Source organism: Manis pentadactyla, chromosome 14, assembly GCF_030020395.1.
Source record: "Manis pentadactyla isolate mManPen7 chromosome 14, mManPen7.hap1, whole genome shotgun sequence".
Classification (NCBI taxonomy): Eukaryota; Metazoa; Chordata; class Mammalia; order Pholidota; family Manidae; genus Manis; species Manis pentadactyla.
The window spans coordinates 31,756,406-31,779,478 of NC_080032.1; the positions used below are offsets into that span (position 1 = coordinate 31,756,406).

Consider the following 23,073-nt stretch of genomic DNA (forward strand, 5'->3'; position numbering starts at 1 on the left):
ACACACGGAGGCTTAACAACATGCTCCTAAATAATCAATGGATCAATGACCAAATCAAAATGGAGATCCAGCAATATATGGAAACAAACGACAACAACAACACTAAGCCCCAACTTCTGTGGGACACAGCAAAAGCAGTCTTAAGAGGAAAGTATATAGCAATCCAAGCATATTTAAAAAAGGAAGAACAATCCCAAATGAATGGTCTAATGTCACAATTATCGAAATTGGAAAAAGAAGAACAAATGAGGCCTAAGGTCAGCAGAAGGAGGGACATAATAAAGATCAGAGAAGAAATAAATAAAATTGAGAAGAATAAAACAATAGAAAAAATCAATGAAACCAAGAGCTGGTTCTTCAAGAAAATAAACAAAATAGATAAGCCTCTAGCCAGACTTACTAAGAGGAAAAGAGAGTCAACACAAATCAACAGTATCAGAAACGAGAAAGGAAAAATCACGACGGACCCCACAGAAATACAACGAATTATTAGAGAATACTATGAAAACCTATATGCTAACAAGCTGAGAAACCTAGGAGAAATGGACAACTTCCTAGAAAAATACAACCTTCCAAGACTGACCCAGAAAGAAACAGAAAATCTAAACAGACCAATTACCAGCAATGAAATTGAAGTGGTAATCAAAAAACTAATAACAACAAAACCCCCGGGTCAGATGGATTTACCTCAGAATTTTATCAGACATACAGGGAAGACATAATACCCATTCTCCTTAAAGTTCTCCAAAAAATAGAAGAGGAGGGGATACTCCCAAACTCATTCTATGAAGCTAACATCACCCTAATACCAAAACCAGGCAAAGACCCCACCAAAAAAGAAAACTACAGACCAATATCCCTGATGAACGTAGATGCAAAAATACTCAACAAAATATTAGCAAACCGAATTCAAAAATACATCAAAAGGATCGTACACCATGACCAAGTGGGATTCATCCCAGGGATGCAAGGATGGTACAACATTCGAAAGTCCATCAACATCATCCACCACATCAACAAAAAGAAAGACAAAAACCACATGATCATCTCCATAGATGCTGAAAAAGCATTTGACAAAGTTCAACATCCATTCATGATAAAAACTCTCAGCAAAATGGGAATAGAGGGCAAGTACCTCAACATAATAAAGGCCATCTATGATAAACCCACAGCCAACATTATATTGAACAGCGAGAAGCTGAAAGCTTTTCCTCTGAGATCAGGAACTAGACAGGGATGCCCACTCTCTCCACTGTTATTTAACATAGTACTGGAGGTCCTAGCCACGGCAATCAGACAAAACAAAAAAATACAAGGAATCCAGATTGGTAAAGAAGAAGTTAAATTGTCACTATTTGCAGATGACATGATACTGTACATAAAAAACCCTAAGGACTCCACCCCAAAACTACTAGAACTGATATCACAATACAGCAAAGTTGCAGGATACAAAATTAACACACAGAAATCTGTGGCTTTCCTATACACTAATAATGAACCAACAGAAAGAGAAATCAGGAAAACAACTCCATTCACAATTGCATCAAAAAAAATAAAATACCTAGGAATAAACCTAACCAAAGAAGTGAAAGACTTATACTCTGAAAACTACAAGTCACTCTTAAGAGAAATTAAAGGGGACACTAACAGATGGAAACTCATCCCATGCTCGTGGCTAGGAAGAATTAATATCGTCAAAATGGCCATCCTGCCCAAAGCAATATACAGATTGGATGCAATCCCTATCAAATTACCAGCAACATTCTTCAATGAACTGGAACAAATAATTCAAAAATTCATATGGAAACACCAAAGACCCCGAATGGCCAAAGCAATCCTGAGAAAGAAGAATAAAGTAGGGGGGATCTCACTCCCCAACTTCAAGCTCTACTATAAAGCCATAATAATCAAGACAATTTGGTACTGGCACAAGAACAGAGCCACAGACCAATGGAACAGACTAGAGAATCCAGACATTAACCCAGACATATATGGCCAATTAATATTTGATAAAGGAGCCATGGACATACAATGGCGAAATGACAGTGTCTTCAACAGATGGTGCTGGCAAAACTGGACAACTACATGTAGGAGAATGAAACTGGACCATTGTCTAACCCTATATACAAAAGTAAACTCAAAATGGATCAAAGACCTGAATGTAAGTCACGAAACCATTAAACTCTTGGAAAAAAACATAGGCAAAAACCTCTTAGACATAAACATGAGTGACCTCTTCTTGAACATATCTCCCCGGGCAAGGAAAACAACAGCAAAAATGAACAAGTGGGACTATATTAAGCTGAAAAGCTTCTGTACAGCAAAAGACACCATCAACAGAACAAAAAGGAACCCTACAGTATGGGAGAATATATTTGAAAATGACACATCCGATAAAGGCTTGACGTCCAGAATATATAAAGAGCTCAAACGCCTCAACAAACAAAAAACAAATAACCCAATTAAAAAATGGGCAAAGGAACTGAACAGACGGTTCTCCAAAAAAGAAATACAGATGGCCAACAGACACATGAAAAGATGCTCCACATCGCTAATTATCAGAGAAATGCAAATTAAAACTACAATGAGGTATCACCTCACACCAGTAAGGATGGCTGCCATCCAAAAGACAAACAACAACAAATGTTGGCGAGGCTGTGGAGAAAGGGGAACCCTTCTACACTGCTGGTGGGAATGTAAACTTGTTCAACCATTGTGGAAAGCAGTATGGAGGTACATCAAAATGCTCAATACAGACATACCATTTGACCCAGGAATTGCACTCCTAGGAATTTACCCTAAGAACGCAGCAATCAAGTATTAGAAAGACCAATGTACCCCTATGTTTATCGCAGCACTATTTACAATAGCCAAGAATTGGAAGCAACCTAAATGTCCATCGATAGATGAATGGATAAAGAAGATGTGGTACATATACACAATGGAATACTACTCAGCCATAAGAAAAGGGCAAATCCAACCATTTGCAGCAACATGGATGGAGCTGGAGGGTATTATGCTCAGTGAAACAAGCCAAGCAGAGAAAGAGAAATACCAAATGATTTCACTCATCTGTGGAATATAAGAACAAAGGAAAAACTGAAGGAACAAAACAGCAACAGAATCACAGAACTCAAGAATGGACTAACAGGTACCAAAGGGAAAGGGACTGGGGAGGATGGGTGGGTAGGGAGGAATAAGGGGGGGGACAGATGAAGGGGGGTATTAAGATTAGCATGCATGGGGGGGGAGAAAGGGGAGGGCTGTACAACACAGAGAAGACAAGTAGTGATTCTACATTTTGCTATGCTGATGGACAGTGACTGTAAAGGGGTTTATACGGGTATAAACCTGGTATAGGGGAGAGCCTAGTAAACATAATATTCATCATGTAAGTGTAGATTAATGAAACCAAAAAAAAAAAATGCAGTTCCTATGTGGTGACCTCCAATGAGTTCTACACAATGGTATAAAGGGCATATAAAAGTGTAGGCAAAGGGTCTGTTTGTGTTTATACAGAGGATCAAAGCCTAATTTGGCTACCCTGAAAATGAACTAAGATACGATATGAAAAAGAACTTCCAACATCTGCACTCTCTGGAAGACTCATGCCAGAAGATGATCATCAAAAAACCCCAACAAAGATCCACGCACTGCTACAGCTGTAGATGCACTCATCCCACCAGTTCCTGGACTTGCCATGGGAATGAAGAAGGAGATATCTAAGCTGGCCTGTACATACAGTAAAACAACAAATATGACTGGATCTATACTGCTGGAACTCAACCAAGAATTAGGAGAAGTGCAAATTGTAGCACTCCAAAATCTTACAACTACAGACTATTTACTGTTAAAAGAACATATGGGATGTGAACAGGCCCCAGGAATGGGTTGTTTTAATTTGTCTGATTTCTCTCAGACTGTTCAAGTTCAGTTGGACAATATCCACCATATCATAGATAAGTTTTCACAAATGCCTAAGGTACCTAACTGGTTTTCTTGGTTTCACTGGAGATGGCTGGTAATTACAGGTATGCTTTGGTTATGTAACTGTACTCCTATTATGTTAATGTGTGTGCGCAATTTAAGTAGTAGTTTAAAACCTATACATGCTGAAGTTACTCTACAAGAAGATATGTCAAAGAAGTAATCAATCTTCCCATGTTTTCTTCCGCCTGCTACTTCTATAGCTTTTCTTCTTCCTTCCTAATTACAACCCTCAAATAGAATTCGTGCCTCATATCGAATTTACCGAGTATCATAATTCTTCCAAGTGGTAAAGATACCTCAAGACAAATGCTGGGCATAGAAGCCACAGGGCATAAATATGTAAAGAAGTAAAAAGCTAACCTTTTTAAACAATAAGGCTTCTCTCTCACTTACCAACTTTACATTTCCCTGTATGGCCCCGGAAGATGATTGGTTAGCCAGAGACGGGTAAGATTCCTCAAGGAAGGAACAACCTAAGACAGGCACAGTTGCAGGGGTCCATCAGGTGAGAAATTGGGGATCAACAGAGGTGAGGCTTAGAACCTTACCCCCCTGTTCTGAGAGAAATCTTCTGCATACGTGGATGTTTTATTGCCCTTGTCTAGCTTGGAATAACATAGTCTACAGGCACACACCTGATCATCTACATTTGCTCTCTTACAACACTAAACTATGTTTTCTACCTTTATCTTGTATCTACCTACCACTTCAGCATTTTATTAAAAATAATAATAATAAAGAGAGAAATGTGGTATCCACATATAAATCAAGTATAAAAATCAAATGAATATTCATATTTGAACTGATTGTTTATAGTTCATAATGCATGAGCAAAACCGAAAGTTTCTGTGATGACTGCCCTTGTACTGTTCACCATGTAACTTATTCACTATGTAAGAATTTGTTCTCCATGTAAGAACTTGTTCGTTATGCTTCAGAGGATTGGAGACTGATGAAAATTAGGCTTGGGGTGGATTAATGATTGTGCATTGAGCATTGACTCCCTATACAGAATTTTATTGTTAACAACCATTTGATCAATAAATATGAGAGATGCCCTCACAAAAAAAAAAAAAAGTACACACTTCCAATTGTAAAATAAATAAGTAACCAGGATGTAATGTATAGCATAAGGAATATAGTCAAAATATTGTAACAACTTGGTATTGTGAGAGCAGGTACCTAGAATTATCATGTATATAAATGTTGAATCACTGTGTTGTACACCTGAAACTAATGTAATACTGTGTGTCAACTACCCTTCAATAAAAAATAATTATCTACAAAAAAAAAAAAAAAAAGCTCACACAAGGAACCACACCTGTGAGACTGCCCCCAAAAGGTTAAACAAGAATATCCATTGCTAGCAAGAATGCAATGAAACTGGTGCCAACACACATTTCTTAGCACAATGCCTTGTAAATCCTCAATGCATGTTCAATCAGTCTTTATCTATCTGCCTAAGATAGGGAGTTTCCAATAACTTAAAAGTCCTAAGTGGCTTAGTCTCCTGTGACACTTGACTCTGCCACCTCTTTCTGGCCCACCTGTTCCACATGGCTCAGGCCATCAGTGGGACTCCTTCCTCACCAGTACCCTCAATCCTGGATCCCAGTCGTCCTACCCCAAATGCCTTCTCAGCTCCAAAGCCCCAGCAATCATCAGAGCCCCACCAACTGGGGCTGCTGGTGAGCTTGTCTGTGAAGCCTGGCATGGCAAGGCCATCCTGACGTCTGGCCATGGGATCCACACAGCAGCTTCTCCCCATCTGCACAGTGAATCTCCCAAAAATCTACTTCCCTGCTTAAGCCCCCGGGGCAGCCTCGCACCCCACTCATTCTCAGATCACAGGAATGACCCAGTATCACACACACACAGTCTTCTCTGCCTCCCCACCCAGCCTGCCCTCCATCCTCAAAGGAAAAGTTGCTCTTTTCCTAAATGGGGGATGGAAAACCCCCATTTCTAACAGGTCCATGTTCTAACTCTGTCAGGAACTTGCTCCCTTGCTCCTCTGTGTCTTCAGACCCTTCTCGTGGTTCATTCAATTACATTGCTAAACATTTTCGTATCTCTTGATATCGAGAAGCTGTCAAGAGCATCATATTCCATGACGAAGACCTGAGTTTTGTCTTGGGGTATTAGGGAGCTAGTCAGGAAGTGGCATGCTCAAATTTGACCCTTCTAACAGTCATTATCAAAATTAAAGAAGGGGGAAATCTATGAACAAGGAAATGGCTGCAATGGGGCCACTGCGGTCTTGCTTCTAAGGAACTTCCTGGGATGGGTCAGAGGCTCTGAGAGAGATCAGTGGCATTACCTTTAGGCGCAGAGCACAGCGGCACTGCATCACTGTAGAAATCGTCTGGGCAGATCAAATGGTGCTTCTGCAGCAGCTCACTGTCCACACACCGTCTGAAGATGTTCTTCACTATACAGGAGGGAATGAGCACAAAGGTGTGTCAATCTAGATGACACCGAAGAAACTGCCCCCAGACTTCCTTATCCTCCAAGCCTAGACCATCTAACAAAATTCCTTCTCAGAACCCTGTGGTAATTTTGAGATTTAAGAAACTAATCAGCAGGCATTTACCAGCCACCGATAAAGCGCTAGCCATTGCTGTGCTATTATTTGAGCAAAAATACTGTGACAAAAGGAGAGTCTCTAACAAAATATGATGAAGAGAAGGATGGCAGACTGAACGACAGCTCCCATTCCACCCTTCCCTGAACCCACACCCTTCACACGTGACTCTGCAGATCTCTGCTGCTGGTGACCACATCCTTGACTTTGGCCATGAAACATGCTTGTGCAGCTGAGCCTTCCCTCCTGTGCCCTGCCATCATCATGAGAAGAGTCCTCCCTCTTTGTCTTGGCCCCCAACGTAAGTCCCTGTACAGCAGACTTGAGCCCAGCCTGCAGCAAGGAGCCAGGCTCAGCTGGACCCACAGAGTGAAGCTGGTATAGCCAGCCAAGCCCTGACCAACCTATGGGCAGGAGAGAAATCTCACTGGATTGGAAGCTGATCAATGCCTGTGGTTGATGAGCCAAGAATCAGTAGTAAAGACACGTTATTCAGAGGTATCCAGAAGAATTAAAGGCAGAAATGGCCACCTTTGGCAGGTGGACTGAGGTTGGGAGAAGTGAGGTGGAGAATTTTTTTCAATAGACTATTTTTTTAGAGCCATTTTAGGTGTGCAGCAAAACTGGGTGGGAGAGTTCCCAGGTGCCCTCTGCACCGACACATGCACAGCTGCCCCTACTATCACCATCGCTCACCAGACGGTGCATCTGTTACAACTGATGATCCTACAGGGACCCACCATCACCCCAAGTCCACAGTTTGCGTTAGGGTTCACTCTTGGTGGTGCACATTCTGTGGGTTTGGAAAAATTTATAATAACACATATTGGTGGAGACTTCCTGTATTTCATTAGAAGCTTTTCTAAATTATTTTATTTTTCAAAACCATGTATAATAATATTTTGATAAAAATGAAGGAACAAACAGGGTGAATGGAAGACTAGGAAGTTTTCAATGTTTGTTGCTTGTCCATTAACCAAACGTGTCTTTCCATAGCCTTTGCCTTTGGAGGTGCCCCAAGCTGAGGGCACAGGGGAGATAAGGAAAGAATGCGTGTGCTCCCATCGGGCATGTTGATTCAGGAATTCTGAGGTTTGGCTTAGTTACTGAAACAGTTAGGGTTAGATGAGGACAGAAACCTATGTATATCACATATAAAGGGTCAGAAGGCAGGAAATTAGGGAGTGGGAGAGGGATTGGGGAAGCTGTCACTAACAGCTTTAGCAAGCAGCACTGAGATGGGGGTTCTCAAGAAGTTAAGGGAAGCTGCTGTGAAACTGAGTCATCGCCTGCTACCACTCCTCAAGGACAGTGGCCTCTTCTTCCAAAGTTCACCAAGGGCTTCACATCAGTGCCCCACCTGGGACCACTGGGGGAAGGTATGTTGTGGGAGATGCATCCCTGGCCTCTCCTTGGCAGTAGAGCGGCGTCAGCACAGAGTGGCTGCAATGCTAGGCTGACACAATCTAGCCCAGCTCCCAAGGGCTTTGGTGATGGCCTACTTGAAATATTAAAAGACAAGCTAAAATTTCCATACAAATGGCAAAGGGCATGTGGCAAGGAGATATATCCCCTCTTTCCTGATACCATTCTCTCAACAGTCCTCCCCACAGGTGTGGGTGAGTGGGTATTATGTCTGAAGAAGCAGGGGGCAATTTGTTTATTAGATCTTTGGAAAGCCCCTCTTCAAGTCAGGCCTGGTCTATGGATCAGGTGAGCCGGAAACCTGGCAATGGCCTTCTGGCCATCCTCCTCCACCTGGGAAGGGTGGGCTTCCTACACTGACTCTCTGCTCCTGAGCATGGCTCTGCAAGGGGTTGGCCATCCCCATCCCCAAAAGATAATGTGGGCAATTTATCAGCAAACTTCTCAGGGAAGGGAATGAAAGCACAAGATGTTCTGCAGAATTCTGCTCTTTCTCCCTCTCTCTGGAAAATTCACATGTTTTCCACTTTATGACATTTGTATTAGCAAGCAGAGAAAGGCTGCTTCTGTGCCTCAAATAAAAGAAGTTTCAGGGGAATGTCCTCACCATCAGTCACCTAAATTACATAAGAGAGGCTCTTAGGTCACCTCGCTCCACCCTGAGAAGCAGGAACCACAGGGGTGCCCATGGACTGGGTGAAGGTCTCTACTTCTGCTACTTTTTTTTTTTTTGGTATCATTACTCTACAATTACATTACTTCTGCTACTTTTGAAATAAAAAAGAAACATTACCAGCAAAAGACTGAAAAAGCAGAGCAGATAATGTCTGATCATAACTTAATACTACCTTAGGTAAAATATAAAATGAAGGTCATTGGAAAGCTCTCCTGACAATGTTTGTTTCCCAGGTCCCGGAATTTTATGTCACTCTGTTGAAAGAAAGCCAAACAGGTATTTAATGTCCCCTGGCCTTGCCAAGGGAATCCCACTGAAGGTAGGGCAGCATTTGACTCCTAGAGCTCAGGAGACGCCAAGGGACCAAGAATACCTCCTGAGAGTCTGCCACCAATAATCTGCCTAAATTCACAGTTGCAGGAGGGGCCCTGGCAGATACACAACTCTGCTGTGGTGGAGGGGAGACAGGGAGGGACGTGGAACCTGCACTGATGTTCCCTAATGGGTCCCGAGCCTCAGCAGTGGGAGGCCTGACCAAAGACTGAGCCTCGTGCTCAGAGCCACCTCCTAAGGGATGTCACCACACCCAGGTGACACTGTGTCTGGCCAACAGTCCTCCCTCCTCCTGACACAAGAAAGAGATGAGCTCTGACAACAGACACATTAACTTCAAATCTGGGTCCCAGCCCTTCCAAGTTGTGAGAATTGAGGGAAGTTATTTGATCCTCTGAGTTTAGTGGAATAACCTATGCAAAGCATCTTACACAGAATCTGGTCCCTAACAGGACCTCTTATGTGTAATGCCTTTCTAAGCCACTACATCTTTCATGCCCCCTCCCCCCAGGTCACAGATATGTCAGGTCTCCCAACCCTAAAAACACTGTCCTTTCTGCCTAATGTACTGGGAAATTTTGCTTTTCGGGGATATAGGGTAATAGTCCAAAGTCTTGAGGGGGAATAAAAGAACCCGGGCTTCTTGGAGAAATGGCTGATTCCAAGCTTAGGGCAATAAACACACAAGATGAGCTGGAAGATTTCACCATTACAGAAAGTAAGGAACTTATCAAAGCAACTGACGTGTCAAAGGAGTTAGGAGTCAACATGAAAAGGCTCCAAGTGGCCAAGCATAAGAAAATCTGACCATCAATAGGATAATAAAGATAACTGTATTCATGAAATCCACAAGTTCATAATGATACTGAAAAACCAAACAAACCATGCTGGTCACCTTCAGAAGACGTTAGGGGAACCAACCCATTATCTTAAAAGTGGCAAATAAGGGGAAAGAATCTTGCCCAACATTAGGGTAATCAAAGTAGTTGCTGAGAAGTTTCTCTTTACAGAAGTACTCTAGTACCATTAGCATTTCATTATGATATACAACCTCTAGTGAAACAACAGATCCAGGCAAAGGCTGGCAACATCATGAAAAGAGAGACATGAGCCACCAAGTACCTTCTGAAGCAGACATACAGCACCACCTATGAAGTTGTCTTGCCCCTTTCCCCACCAAAATCGAAGTTAGACCTCATAAAGTTTCTAAACCAGAGTCTGGTCATTAGGAACATTAGAGCTATCCTTGGATGACAGGACTGTCAAGAACTGTCAGGATGGAGGATTCTGGGAAGATGAGGCACAGGAAGCCCCAGAAATCTGTGTCTATCTGGACAATTGCACTGGCACAATCAGTCTAACATAAGTATCCTGGAACTCTGGAGTCCACTGAAGGCTTGGGTGGTAAACTGCACAGTAGTATTCATCATCCCCAGTTTCATGGCAGGTATTTGTGCTTATGTTCCTGGTGCAACCTGCAATTTGTGGGAGCCTGGGTGAGCAAAAAGGACCCTGTCCTCCAAAATTAAAGGATCTGTGCTCTGACTGAAGATTACTGCTTCTGATCACAGAGGTGTAGACCAAGAGAAAGAGGCCAGCAGCAACTGTTGTTGCACCTCCCCATTGTTGCAAGCCCTTTCCCCTCCAACTGAAGTGATTGCTAGCACATTTTGCCCCCATTCATCTTTCTCTTTTCCTCTCTTGGGAACAACATGTTAAAAAACAACTGTATATATGGGGAAAATTAGAACATGGCCACGTACACCCAGGCAAAAGCTCAGAGAAGACCTAATAAGACCTTAAGTTTGCACCTTAGGCTGAGCTTCAGGAAAGATAGCCTAAAACAATTTAAAAGAACAAAAGCAATAACAAAAAACAATAAACCCTGGGGAAGGGAGAGAATCTGATTTCTAGAGTTACCACATTATTATATTCAAGTAGCCAGATTTTTAAGAAAGAAAATCACAAGACATATAAAGAAACAGGAAAGCATGGCCCAAAGGAAAAAGCATAAATCAACAGAAACTGTCCCTGAAGAAGACCTGATAACAGAACTACCAAAGACATTAAAACAATTGTTTTAAAGATGCTCACAGAACTAAAGGAAGATGTGGAGAAAGCCAAGAAAATAATATATAAACAAAATGTGAATATCAATAAAGAAGGTGAAAACCTAAAAAAAGGAAAAGAAATGTTGGAACTGAAAAGTACAAAAAGTAAAATGAAATATTCACTATGACAAGAATTCAAATTCATATTTGAGCAGGCAGAAAACAGAATCAATGAACTTGATGATAAGACAATATAAAGTATTGAGTCTGAGGAACAAGAAGGAAAAAGATTGCAGAAAAGTGAACAGAGTATGGGATTTGTAGGACATCATTAAGCCAACCAAGATACAAATGTGGGAGTTCCAGAAGAACAAGAGAAGAGAAAGGGGTGGAGAGAATACTGAAAAAATGAAGACTGAAAATTCCCAAATTTAATGAAATACATGAATATAAACAACCAAGAAGCTCAACAAAATGTAAGTAAGATGAACTCAAAAAGAGACTCATGCCAAGACACATTACAGTAAAAATTTTGAAAGACAAAGAATCTTGAAAGCAGTGAGAAGCAACTCATCACATACAAGGGACCCTCAGTAAGTGATCAGCAGATTTCTCATCAGAAATTTTAGAAGTCAGAAAGTAGTGGGAAAATATATTCAGACTACTATAAGGAAAAAAACTGCCAACAAAGAATCCTATTCAGCCAAACTGTCCTCCAGAAGTGAGGGAGAAATTAAGATATTCTCAGATAAACAAAAGCTGAGGGTATCTATTACCACTAGACCTATCCTTTAAGAAATGCTCATGGGAATCCTGCAAGGTGAAATGAAAGGACTCTAGACAGTAACTTGAAGCCATATGGAGAAATAAAGATCTCAATGAAGGTAAATATATGGGAAATCGTAAGTCTTCTACATGATTTAAGAGACTAATACATTTAAAGAAAAAATTGTTAGTCTAAAAGCTAGTATTAAAGTAGCTTCAGTTTATAACTCTAAGTCTTATTTTCTACAGAATTTAGAGACTAATGCATTTTAAAGAATTATTAACTTATGTTTCTGGGCACACAATGTATAAAGATGTAATTCTGTGACATCAGCAACTGAAAGGGGTGAGGAAAGAGCTGTAAAGAAGCAGTTTTTGTATGTTATTGAAGTTAAACTGATGTAAATTCAAATTATAGTGTTATAATTTAAGCTGTTAAATATAATCCCTATGGTAACCACAAAGAAAATAGTACAGAATATATACAAAAGGAAATAAGGAATTTAAATATTTCACTGCAAAAATTTACTAAACTCAAAAGAAAATGGTAAATCAGGAAATGAGAGACAAAAGAGTTGCCAGGCATATAGAAAACAAATAGCACAATAACAGAAGTTCTTCCATATCAGTAATTATTTTAAATGTAAATGGATTAAACACTCCAATCAAAAGACAGGGATTGGCACAATGGATAAAAAGACATGCTCCAACTACATGCTGTATATAAGGTACAAACTTCAGATCCAAAGACACAAATAGATTGAAATTGAAAGGTTGAAAAATGATAGTCTATGCAAATAATAAGCAAAAGAGAGCAGGGGTGACTATACTAACATCAGACAAAATAGACTTTAAATCAAAACAATTACAAGACACAAGGAAGGACACTATTAATAAAAGGTACAATACAGCAAGAAGATATAACAATTATGAACAGTTACACTTTTAATCATAGATCATCAAAGTAATGAAAGAAAAATTGACAGAGGAGAAAAATAGTTCCACAATAACAGCTGGAGACTTCAAAACCCCACTTACCATAATGGATAGAACAACCAGACAGTAGATAAGGAAACAAAGGACTTAAACAATACAATAGACCGACTAAATCTAACAGATGTATACAGCGTGCACCCTAACAGCAGCAGCATACACATCTTACTCAAGTGCATATGGGACATTTCCCAGACCATATAATTTCAGTAAATTGAAGAGGACAGATACCATACAAAGTGTTTCTCTGATCACAATAGGATGAAGTTAGAAATCAGTAACAGCAGAAAAACTGGAAAATCACTAAATTGTACAAATTCAACTATACGCTTTTAAACAACCAATGGATCAAAGAAGAAACCACAAGGGAAAATGGAAAATACTTAGACACAAATGCAAATGAAAATAATATAAACATATAGTATACAGCAAAAGCAAGGCTAAGGAGAAAATTTATAGCTATAAACACATTGAAAACAAGAGAGATCTCAAATTAACAACCTAACTTTAGAACTTAAGGAAGTAAAAAAAAAACAAACTAAACCCAAAGCTAGCAAAAGGAAAGAATAAAGAATAAAGCATAGATAAACAAAGCAGAGAACAGAATAACAACAGAGAAAATCAATGAAACTAAAAGTTAGTTCTTCAAAAAGATCAACAAAATTAACAAAATTTTGGCTAGATGGAGTAAGAAAAAGAAGACACAATTGATTGAAAGTGGGGACATCGCTACCAATTCTACAGAAATAAAAAGGATTATAAGAGAGTACCAGGAACAATGCTACACCACTGAATGGGATAATGAAAAGGAAAAGGAAAAATTCACAGAAATACAAAACCTGCAAAGATAAAATCACAAAGAAACAGAAAATCTGAATTGACCTATAACCAGTAAGGAGATTGAATCAGTAATCAAAAAATCTCCCAACCAAGAAATACCCTATACCTGATGGCTTCACTGCTGAATTCTACTAAAACTTAAAGAACTAATACCAATTCCTCCCAATTTTTTCTAAAAAATTAAGGAGGAGAGAACACTTCCTAACTCATTCTATGAGGCCAGCATTACCCCGATATCAAGGCATTACAAAAAAAGAAAACTACAGACCAATATCCCTTATTAACACTGATGCAAAAATCCTCAATAAAATACTAATAAATTGAATTAAATAGGTTATACACATATTAAATGGGTTATACACCATGACTAAATGAGATCTATTACTGGAATGCAAGGATGGTTCAACATGAAATAAATGATGAATATAATAAACCACACTAACAAACCGAAGGAAAAAAAATCACATGACTATCTCGATGCAGAAAAAATATTTGACAAAATTCAACACCATTTTTGATCAAAACAACTAAAAACTAGGATTAGAAGGAAATAACCTCAACATAATAAAAGTCATATGTGAAAAACTAACAGTGAATATCATATTCAATGATGAGATACTGAAAGCTTTTCCTCTAAGATCAGGAATGAGGCAAGGGTTCCTGCTTTCACCACTTCAATTCAATATAATCCTGGAAGTTCTAATCAAAGCAATTAGGCAAAAAATAATAACAAAAGTCTCACAAATTGTAAAGAAAGCAGTAGAATTATCTGTTTGTAGATGATATATTATATATAGAAAGCCCTAAAGATCCCACAAGAAAACAGAACAAGTAAATTCAGCAAAGTAGCAGGACACAAAGTCAATGCACAAAATCAGATGCATTTCTATACACTAATAATAAACAATCTGAAAAGGAAATTATGAAAACAATTCCATTTAAAATAGCACTGAAAGGAATAAAATGCTTAAAAGTTAACTGAGAAGGTGAAAGAGTTGTACAATGAGAAGTACAAAACATTACTGCAAGAAATTAAAAGAGAGATAAATAAAACACATTCCATGTTAGTGAAGTGGAAGATTTAATATTGTTAAAATACCAATACTACCCAAAGTGATTCATAGATTCAATGCAGTCCCTATTAAAATTCCAATAACATTTTTTACAGAAATAGAGAAACCCATCCTAAAATTCATATGGAATCTCAAGGAATCCTCAAAGCCAAAATAATCTTGAAAAAGAGCAAACAAAGTTGGAGCATTTACATTTCCTAATTTAAAAACTCACTGGAAACCTATAGTAATCAAAACAATATGGTACCAGCATAAAGACAGACATGGAGATCAATGGAATAGAACAGAAAGTGCAGAAAGAAGCTGTCACATATATGATCAAATGATTTTTGACAAAGATGGCAAGGCCATTCAATAGGGAAAGGACAGTCTGTTCAACAAATAGTGGTGGGAAAACTGGTTATCCCAGGCAAAATAAATGAAGTTGGATCCTTATCTAACACCATAAAAATATTAACTCAAAATTAATCAAAGATCCTAAATGTAAGACCTGAGACAATAAAACTCTTAGAAGAAAACATATGGCAAAATCTTCATGACACTGGATTTGGCAATGATCTCTTGGATATGACACCAAAGGCAAGGCAACAAAAGAAAAAATTAATGAATGGAGTTTCATGAAAATTAAAAAGCCGTGTACATCAAAAGAAAATACCAACAGAGTAAAAAGGAAGCCCAGAGAATAGGAGAAAATATTTGCAAATCATATGTGTGATAAGGGACTAATGTCCAGAATGTATACAGAATTTCCATAAACAACAAAAAGTTGATTAAAAAATGGGCTTGAATAGACATTTCCCCAAAGAAGATATGCATGTTCAGATACAAGATGATGGTGTAGAAAGGGTCTGAATTCACCTCCTCCCATGTGCACACCAAATCCATGTCTACATACAGAGCAATTCTTTCTAAGAACTAAGGACTGAGTGAACACCTTCTGCACAATGAGGAACAGAAAGACCATATAAAAAAACCAGTAGGAAAAATGGACACAAAGGAAGGATAAGAACCATGTGATTATCTCAACATATGCAGAAAAAGCATTTGACAAAATTCAACATCCATTCATAATAAACATCCAAACATGATAAATAGAATGGGTAAAGAGGTAACATACCTCAACATAATAAAGGTGACATATTACAAACCCAGAGCTAACATTATATTCAATGGTGAAAACCTGAAAGCTTTCCCTTTAAGATCAGGAACAAGACAAGGATGCCCACTCTCACCATTCTTATTCAACAAAGTACTAGAAGTCCCAGCCATAGCAGTCAGACATGAAAAAGAAATAAAAAGCATCCAAATTGGCAAGGAAGAAGTAAAATTGTCACTATTTGCAGATGACATGATACTATATACAGAAAACCCTAATTAAGCTACCAAAAAACTGCTAGAATAAGTGAATTCAGTAAAGTCACAGGATATAAAATTAATATACAGAAATCTGCTATGTTTCTATATACAAATAATGAACTAGCAGAGAAAGAAATTAAGAAAATCCCATTTACAATAGCATCAAAAGGAATAAAATAATTAGGAATAAATCTAACAAAGGAGGTGAATGAACTGTACTCTGAAAACTATAAACCACTGATGAAAGAAATTGAAGAGGACACAAATAAATGGAAAGATTCATTTGCTTATGGGTTGGAAGAATTAATATTGTTAAAATGGCCATAGTGCCCAAAGAAATCTACAGATTCAAAGCAATCCCTATCAAAGTAACAATGGTATTTTTCACAGAAATAGAGCAGATAATCCTGAAATTTAGATGAAACCACAAAAGACTCCAAATAACCAAAGCAATCTTGAGAAAGAAGAGCAAAGCTCGGTATATTGTGCTCCCTGACCTCAAACTATACTTCAAAGCTACAATGATTAAAACTGTATGGTACTGGCCTAAGAACAGACCCATAGACCAATGGAACAGAATAGAGAGCCAGAAATAAAACCATGCATATATGCTCAATTAATACATGCCAAAGGAGCCATGAATATACAATGGGGAAAAGACAATAAATGGTGTTGGAAAAACTGGACAGCTACATGCAAATGAATGAAACTGGATTATTGTATAGCACCATATACAAAAACCAACTCAAAATGGATTAAAGATCTAAATATTAGACCTGAAACCATAAAACTCCTAGAAGAAAACATAGGCAGTAAACTGAACATTAGCATCAGTAATTTTTTTTTGGATATTCTCTCCTGGCAAGGGGGAAAAAAGCAAAAATAAATAAGTGGGACTATATCAAACTAAACAATTTCTGCACAGCAAAGGACACAACCAACAAAACCTAAGTGTTCATTGATAGATGAATGGTAAAAAAAAAAAAAAAAAAGCTGTGGTAAATATATATAACAGAATATTACTCAGCCATAAAAAAAAAGTGAAATCTTTCCATTTGCAATAACATGGATGGACCTAGCAGGCAATATGCTAAGTGAAATAAGTAGACAGAGAAAGACAAATATCATATGATTTCACTTACTGTTGAGTCTAAAAAAACACAACAAAGCAAACAAAACAGAAATAGACTCATAAACACAGAGAACAGAGGGAGGAGCCAAGATGGCAGCATGAGTAGGGCAGCGGAAATCTCTTCCCAAAACCATATATATTTTTGAAAATACAACAAATACAACTACGCCTAACAAAGAGACTAGAGAATACAGGACAACAGCCAGGCTACATCTACACCTGCGAGAACCCAGCACCTCGTGAAGGGGGTAAGATCCAAGCCGCAGCCCGGCGGGACCCAAGCGCCCCCCAACCCCAGCTCATCTGCAGGAGAGGAGTCAGAGCGGGGATGGAGAGGGAGCCCAGGACTGCTAAATACCCAGCCCTAGCCAACCGCACCAGAGCGCAGACACACAGTGCGTGTGGTGCTGGATGCTAGGGAAACAGAACAGTAAAATCTGCGAGCGGGTCTCTGCAGCCGGCGCCCCTGGGACAAAGAAAAGCGAGTGCTTCTTGAAAGTCTTAAAGGGACAGGGACCCCACAGCTGGACGGAGGCGTCCTGGGACACTTAGCCTAGCAGCTGGGAATCCCAGGGAACTCTGGGCGCCCCAACCCCCTGGGCGGCAGAGCAGCTCGGAGGCCCCCTCGGCGATAAACAGTCTCCCGCCCGTTCCCCCTCTGGTGCGGCCCGCCATAGCGGCAGAGCAGCCTGGGAGCGGCCGCATCCACAGCGGCCACCCAGAGTCCCCTCCCAGGCGCAGCCGCCCGGGCCAGAACCACAAGCCGCTGCAGGCACGCAGCTGCCCGGCACAGACAGAAAAGGCCCTGGGGCAACGCGCAGGAGAGCACACCCAGTGCGCCTGCCACTCCCCGTAGGGCTCTGGGCTGCCCCGACGGCTGCCCCACCCACGGCGGCTCAGGAAATTAACCGGAGCCTGCTTCAAGTGTGCGGTGAAGGGCAGGGTGACCAGCAAGCAGGAGGGACTTTGTTCTCCCAACTGACACACATGCTACCTGCCTATAACTACCTCTGTTGCCATGAAAAGGCAGAAGAATTTGGTCCAGTCCAGAACTACCCTGACAACCACCAAGAGAGGGACTGGGTAGACAGATATAACCAATCTTCCTGAAAAAGAATTCAAAATAAAGGTCATAACCATGCTGATGGACCTGCAGAGAAATATGCAAGAGCTAACGGATCAAGTTGGGAGGGCAAATACAGAAATAAAACAATCTCTGGAAGGACTTAAGATCAGACTGGATGAGATGGAAGAGGCCGTTAATAGAATAAACACAGAGAACAGCCTGGTGGTTGCCACTCGGGGGGATGTGAAGGGAGGTGGGTGAAATAGGTGAAGGAGATAAAGAGGTACACACTTCCAATTATAAAATAGTCACGGGGATGGAAGTACATAATAGGGAATATAATCAATAATATTGCAATATCTTGTTGGCAGATGATAACTATACTTACTGTGGTGAGCAATTAGTAATGTATTTAATTGTCGAATCATGTTGTATACCTGAAACCAATATATTGTGTATCAACTGTATTTCAAATAAAAACATAAGGCTAAAAGAAAGGAGATACGCAAATGGCCTTTAAGCACATGAAAAGATGCTAATCAACATCACTAATTTTTAGCAGGGAAATACACATCAAAACTACAATAAGATACCAATTCACACTCATTAGAATGGCTACTATCAAAAACAGCAGAAAATAACAAGTGTTGGTAAGGATGTAGAGAAATGGGAACCCTTGTGCACTATAGCTACTATGGAAAATAGTATGACAATTCCTCAAAATTAAAAATGAAACTACCATATGATCCAGCAATTCCACTTCTGGGTATACCTCCCAAATAATTAAAAGCAGGGTCTTAAAGAGATATTTGTACATCCATGTTCATAGCATTGTTCACAATAGCCAAAATGTGGGAGCAACCATAGAGTCCATCAATAGATGAATAAATAAACTTAATGTGGTATATACACATTATGGAATATTATCCAGCCTTAAAAAGGAAGGAAAGTCTGCAATATGCTATAACATGGATGCACCCTGAGGACATGCTGAGTGAAATAAGCCAGTCAAAAAAGATAAATCCTGCATAATTCCACTTATATGAGGCACTTAGAATAGTCAGAATCATAGAGACAGAAAGTAGAATGGTGGGTATCAGGGGCTGGAAGAGGGAGAATGGGGAATTAGTGTCTAATGGGCACAGAGTTTCAATTCAGCAAGATGAAAAGTCATGAAAATGAATGGTGGTAATAATTGTGTAACACTATGAATGTATTTAATACCACTGAACTATGGTTACGATGATAAATTTTGTTAGGTGTATTTTACCATAATAAAAAAAATAGCAAAAAAACATCAAGAACATGAAAGACAGGAAAAGATCAGGAATTGTTTCAAAAAAAGAGTCTGAGAAAGAGATACAATTACATGCAACATGATTTCCTATATAGGATCATGGACCAGAGAGAAGAAGCCACCCTGGGACAGCTGGTGGAATCTGCATGGGGTCTGTGAAGTGCTGGGTGATGCTCTACCATTGCTGACTTGGCTTGGAGGGTTGCATGCTGGTTATATGTCCCTATTTTGGAAACGTGCACTCTGGAGAGTTTTGTGGAAAGGAAACATCACATCTGCAACTTGCTCTCCAAATGTTCAGAAGAAGAGGACTACAAAGTGGGCAATGGAGCAAATACGTAGTGTATTAGCAGCTGGATAATCAGGGCGAAGGCATGTGGGAGTTCTTTATACACACCTGGCGGCAACGTGATGAAGGCCTCAAGGAACTGCACCTTGGTCTGTTGTTGCACGGACCTTTCTTTCTCTGCAAGGGCCCGTGCACGAGCCTGAATGATGTGTCTTTCCAACATTTCAGCCTCATCCAGCCGCTGCTTATAGAGCTTCCGAATCTGACAGGTGGATGATCAAAGGCACAAAATATGGTGAATTATGTAGCTTTGCTCAACCTCACCCCAGCATCCAGGCTTCCCGTGAAACATGAGACAGTTACAGGACTATAGACACCATCTGGTCCAACCTAACAGATGTGAAAAGAAACCCAAGAGGGAAGTGGCTTAAAGGTTTCAGAGTAAAGTAACAGAGTCGAGCCTGAAACCCTGTCTCTGACTCCTGGTTTCATGGGAAAGAGAGTTGCCATCCTAACTCTGAAATACCAAACACAAGTTAGCACAGCACCTGCGGTAGACAGAGGTTTGCGCTACCTAGATTCCCCTGCAATGGAGGACTTGCTACTTGGCTGCAGGGAGCATAGTGAGTAGGTAGCCTCTAGCTGTGAGCTCCTTCAACGGTTTGAAAGCGCTCACTTGAGACCCCCTTTAAGCGCGTTATGAGAGCGTGGTCAGCAATCAGACTCAGCGGACGATCCCAGCTAGCTTCTTCCTGCTTGCACTGGGAAAAGGCAGAGCTGCTGTTCCGAGACTGGGCATGCTTCCTACAGTCTGGGCATGAACGCCCGGTTAACACTGTGGTTTGTGATACGAAGGCAGGATCCCCAAAGGCGGGCGGCTTTTAGCTTTACCACTTCCAGGGAACGGCAGCTATTCAGCTAAGTGCCCTGCCCTCTTACTACAGATGCAATGCATAACGTGTACGTGTATGTGAAGAAATGGGGCGGTGCCGCAGGTATATGCCGGATGGGTGCACTTAACGTCCTTCTCTGGAGGGTCGACTGCCTGGAGTACCGACCTGACGGCTCTCCCAGCGGCAGCCCCTGCGCCCGGTACCAGCTCTAGGCCGAGTCCCGGAGCCCGCCCTGGAGCCCGCGAGCCGCCTCACCTGCTGCAGCTCGTCCACGAATTGCTCGTGGAGCGCATTCTTGCTCCCGCGGGCTTTGATTAGATTCGAGCTCACGTCCTCGCCGATCACGTCGGCCGAGTACAGGTTGCGGAAGACACCTGTGAGCAAGTGCGAGATGTCCTGGGAGCGTAGCGAAGTGGGACGCAGGCGCAGCAGGTGCGGCTCGCGCAAAGGTGCCAGGCGGCGCGGCCGGTCCGAGACACCGCAGTGGAAGGCCTCGGAGTGGGCCATGGAGGACAGCCGGGCGGACTGGCTGGGGCTGCGGATCCCGGCCAGTCGCGACGTGGGCGTCCACGTAGCCCCCGAGAACGCGTAGGACCCAGACTCCGCAGACTGCGGGTCTCCTAACTGTCCAGTCTCCATGACAACGCCGCCGCCGTTGCCTCTTGCCTCACTTCCGCTTCCTGTCCCGCCCCTTCCGCTTCTCAGCCTCGGAGGCAGCGCCCGAGTTGACGTCTCCCTGAGTGCTGTCTTTCCCAGCGTCGCTTGTTTAGTGTGAGACGTTTTCGTCCGATCAATCTCTAATCTGTAAAGCAGTTATTAGTTCGCTCGTTCAGTGTTTATTTACAAAGATTCTGTTTCAGGTCTGTGCTGGGGGCTGGGAAGCCAGAGGAAGTAAGATGTGTCTGTCGTCGAGGAGCCCGCAGTCCTGGGCGAGTGTATACGGGTGTGCGTGAGGGTGTGTGAGAGAGAGACCGGGCGCAGAGCAGGAGGTACAGTAGAACAGCGGCCGAGGCGGAGAGGCGCGCTGGTTGTCTCGGGACTGCAGGGACGGGACCATCCTGCAGCGTGAGCGCCAACAGTGGCTCTTCGGGCAGAGTGAAGGCCAAGCACAGGTTTAAAGAATTAGACTCATCGGCGTGGTCGCCAAGGAAGTGGGAATTAAAACCGCAGAGCGATACCACTGCACGCTTCGTAGCATGTCAAGAAATTAAGCAAATAGTGAATTTTTAAAATTAAGCCGGTGTTCTGAATGAGTGGCTGTGAGGATGTGCAACTCGGATTCTCAACGTACTGCAATGGGAATACCAATCAGCATGGCAGCTCTGGAAGCGGTTTGGCAGTTCCTTACAAAGTGACACATACAGCAGTCTCTCCCCTAGGTATTTCCCAAGTGAAATGAAAACGTCTACATAGAACCGAGTCTGAAAATGTTTATGGTGGCTTTATTCCTAATGTGAGACTTAGATTCCGGAATGTCAGGAAAAAATTATGAGAAAAAGAAAACGGAAAAAACCCAAATATCCCATCCACCGGTGGAGGTACATCTCTACAATGGGATACTCCTCGCAGTGAGGAAACACCACAGCACAGATGAGTTGCAAATACCTTATGCTAGGTAAAACCTTTCTCAAAAGGTTACTTACATGCTGAATGATTCCACTTATAGGACATTCTGGAAAACGCAAAACAAATCAGTGTTTCTAGGAGCTGGTGATTGAAATTAGTTTGGCTTCAAAGACTGAGGAATTTTCTGGGTGCTGGAACTGTACTATCTATATTTCATCTCTATTTTGATTACACAACCATAGGAGCAGATTTGGCAAGCCCCATAGAAGTATAAAGGATGATTTTTTACTATATAAAAATCATACTTCAATTTTTTTTAAGTGGAGAAAGTGGGGAAAATGAGTAGGAATAAGCCAGGAGAGAAGGGGAAAGGTCACGCCTGGCAGGGGAAACACATCGTGTCCTCTGGGAGTGCACCACAAAGGGATCGAAGTTCAGGAAGTGGGACTTAGTGAGGGGGAAGAATGGAACTGGTAGGTAAGGGGCATGTCAAAAATGGGTTTGTAGGCAACAGGGAATTTAAACTATTCTGAGGACAGCAGAAGAGCTGTCAAGGCTCTTAAGCTGAGTGGGTCTGCTCTGTGTTTTAGCAGGATCACTGGTTGCTGTGAAAGAACAGACAAGGGAAGCAAGAGGCATGAGGGGAATCAATTAGGAAACTTGCAGAGGCTAGGACAGATGAAGGGAACTTGGGGTAGGGTGAGAGAAGCTGGTTGGAGGTAGAGCTGGAAAGTAGAATTGACA

The 23,073-nt window shown here is 41.3% G+C and overlaps 1 protein-coding gene across 17 annotated transcripts in view; it reads right to left on the minus strand.

The window, feature by feature from the left end:
* Window positions 1-21,645, minus strand: part of DLEC1 (DLEC1 cilia and flagella associated protein) — a 67,917-nt gene extending 46,272 nt beyond the window's left edge. For 10 of the 17 annotated variants that reach the window (XM_057491990.1, XM_057491989.1, XM_036921630.2 and 7 more), the window contains exons 1-3: window positions 21,019-21,645; window positions 19,979-20,132; window positions 6,311-6,421 (exon numbers count right to left, since the gene is read on the minus strand). In XM_057491990.1, coding sequence (XP_057347973.1) covers window positions 6,311-6,421; window positions 19,979-20,132; window positions 21,019-21,402 — 649 coding nt within the window. In that variant the 5' untranslated portion in view covers window positions 21,403-21,645. The remainder of the gene's footprint in view (window positions 1-6,310; window positions 6,422-19,978; window positions 20,133-21,018) is intronic. The other 7 variants (XM_036921622.2, XM_036921621.2, XM_036921624.2 and 4 more) reach the window with 5 other exon arrangements.
* Window positions 21,646-23,073: the final 1,428 nt, after the last annotated feature.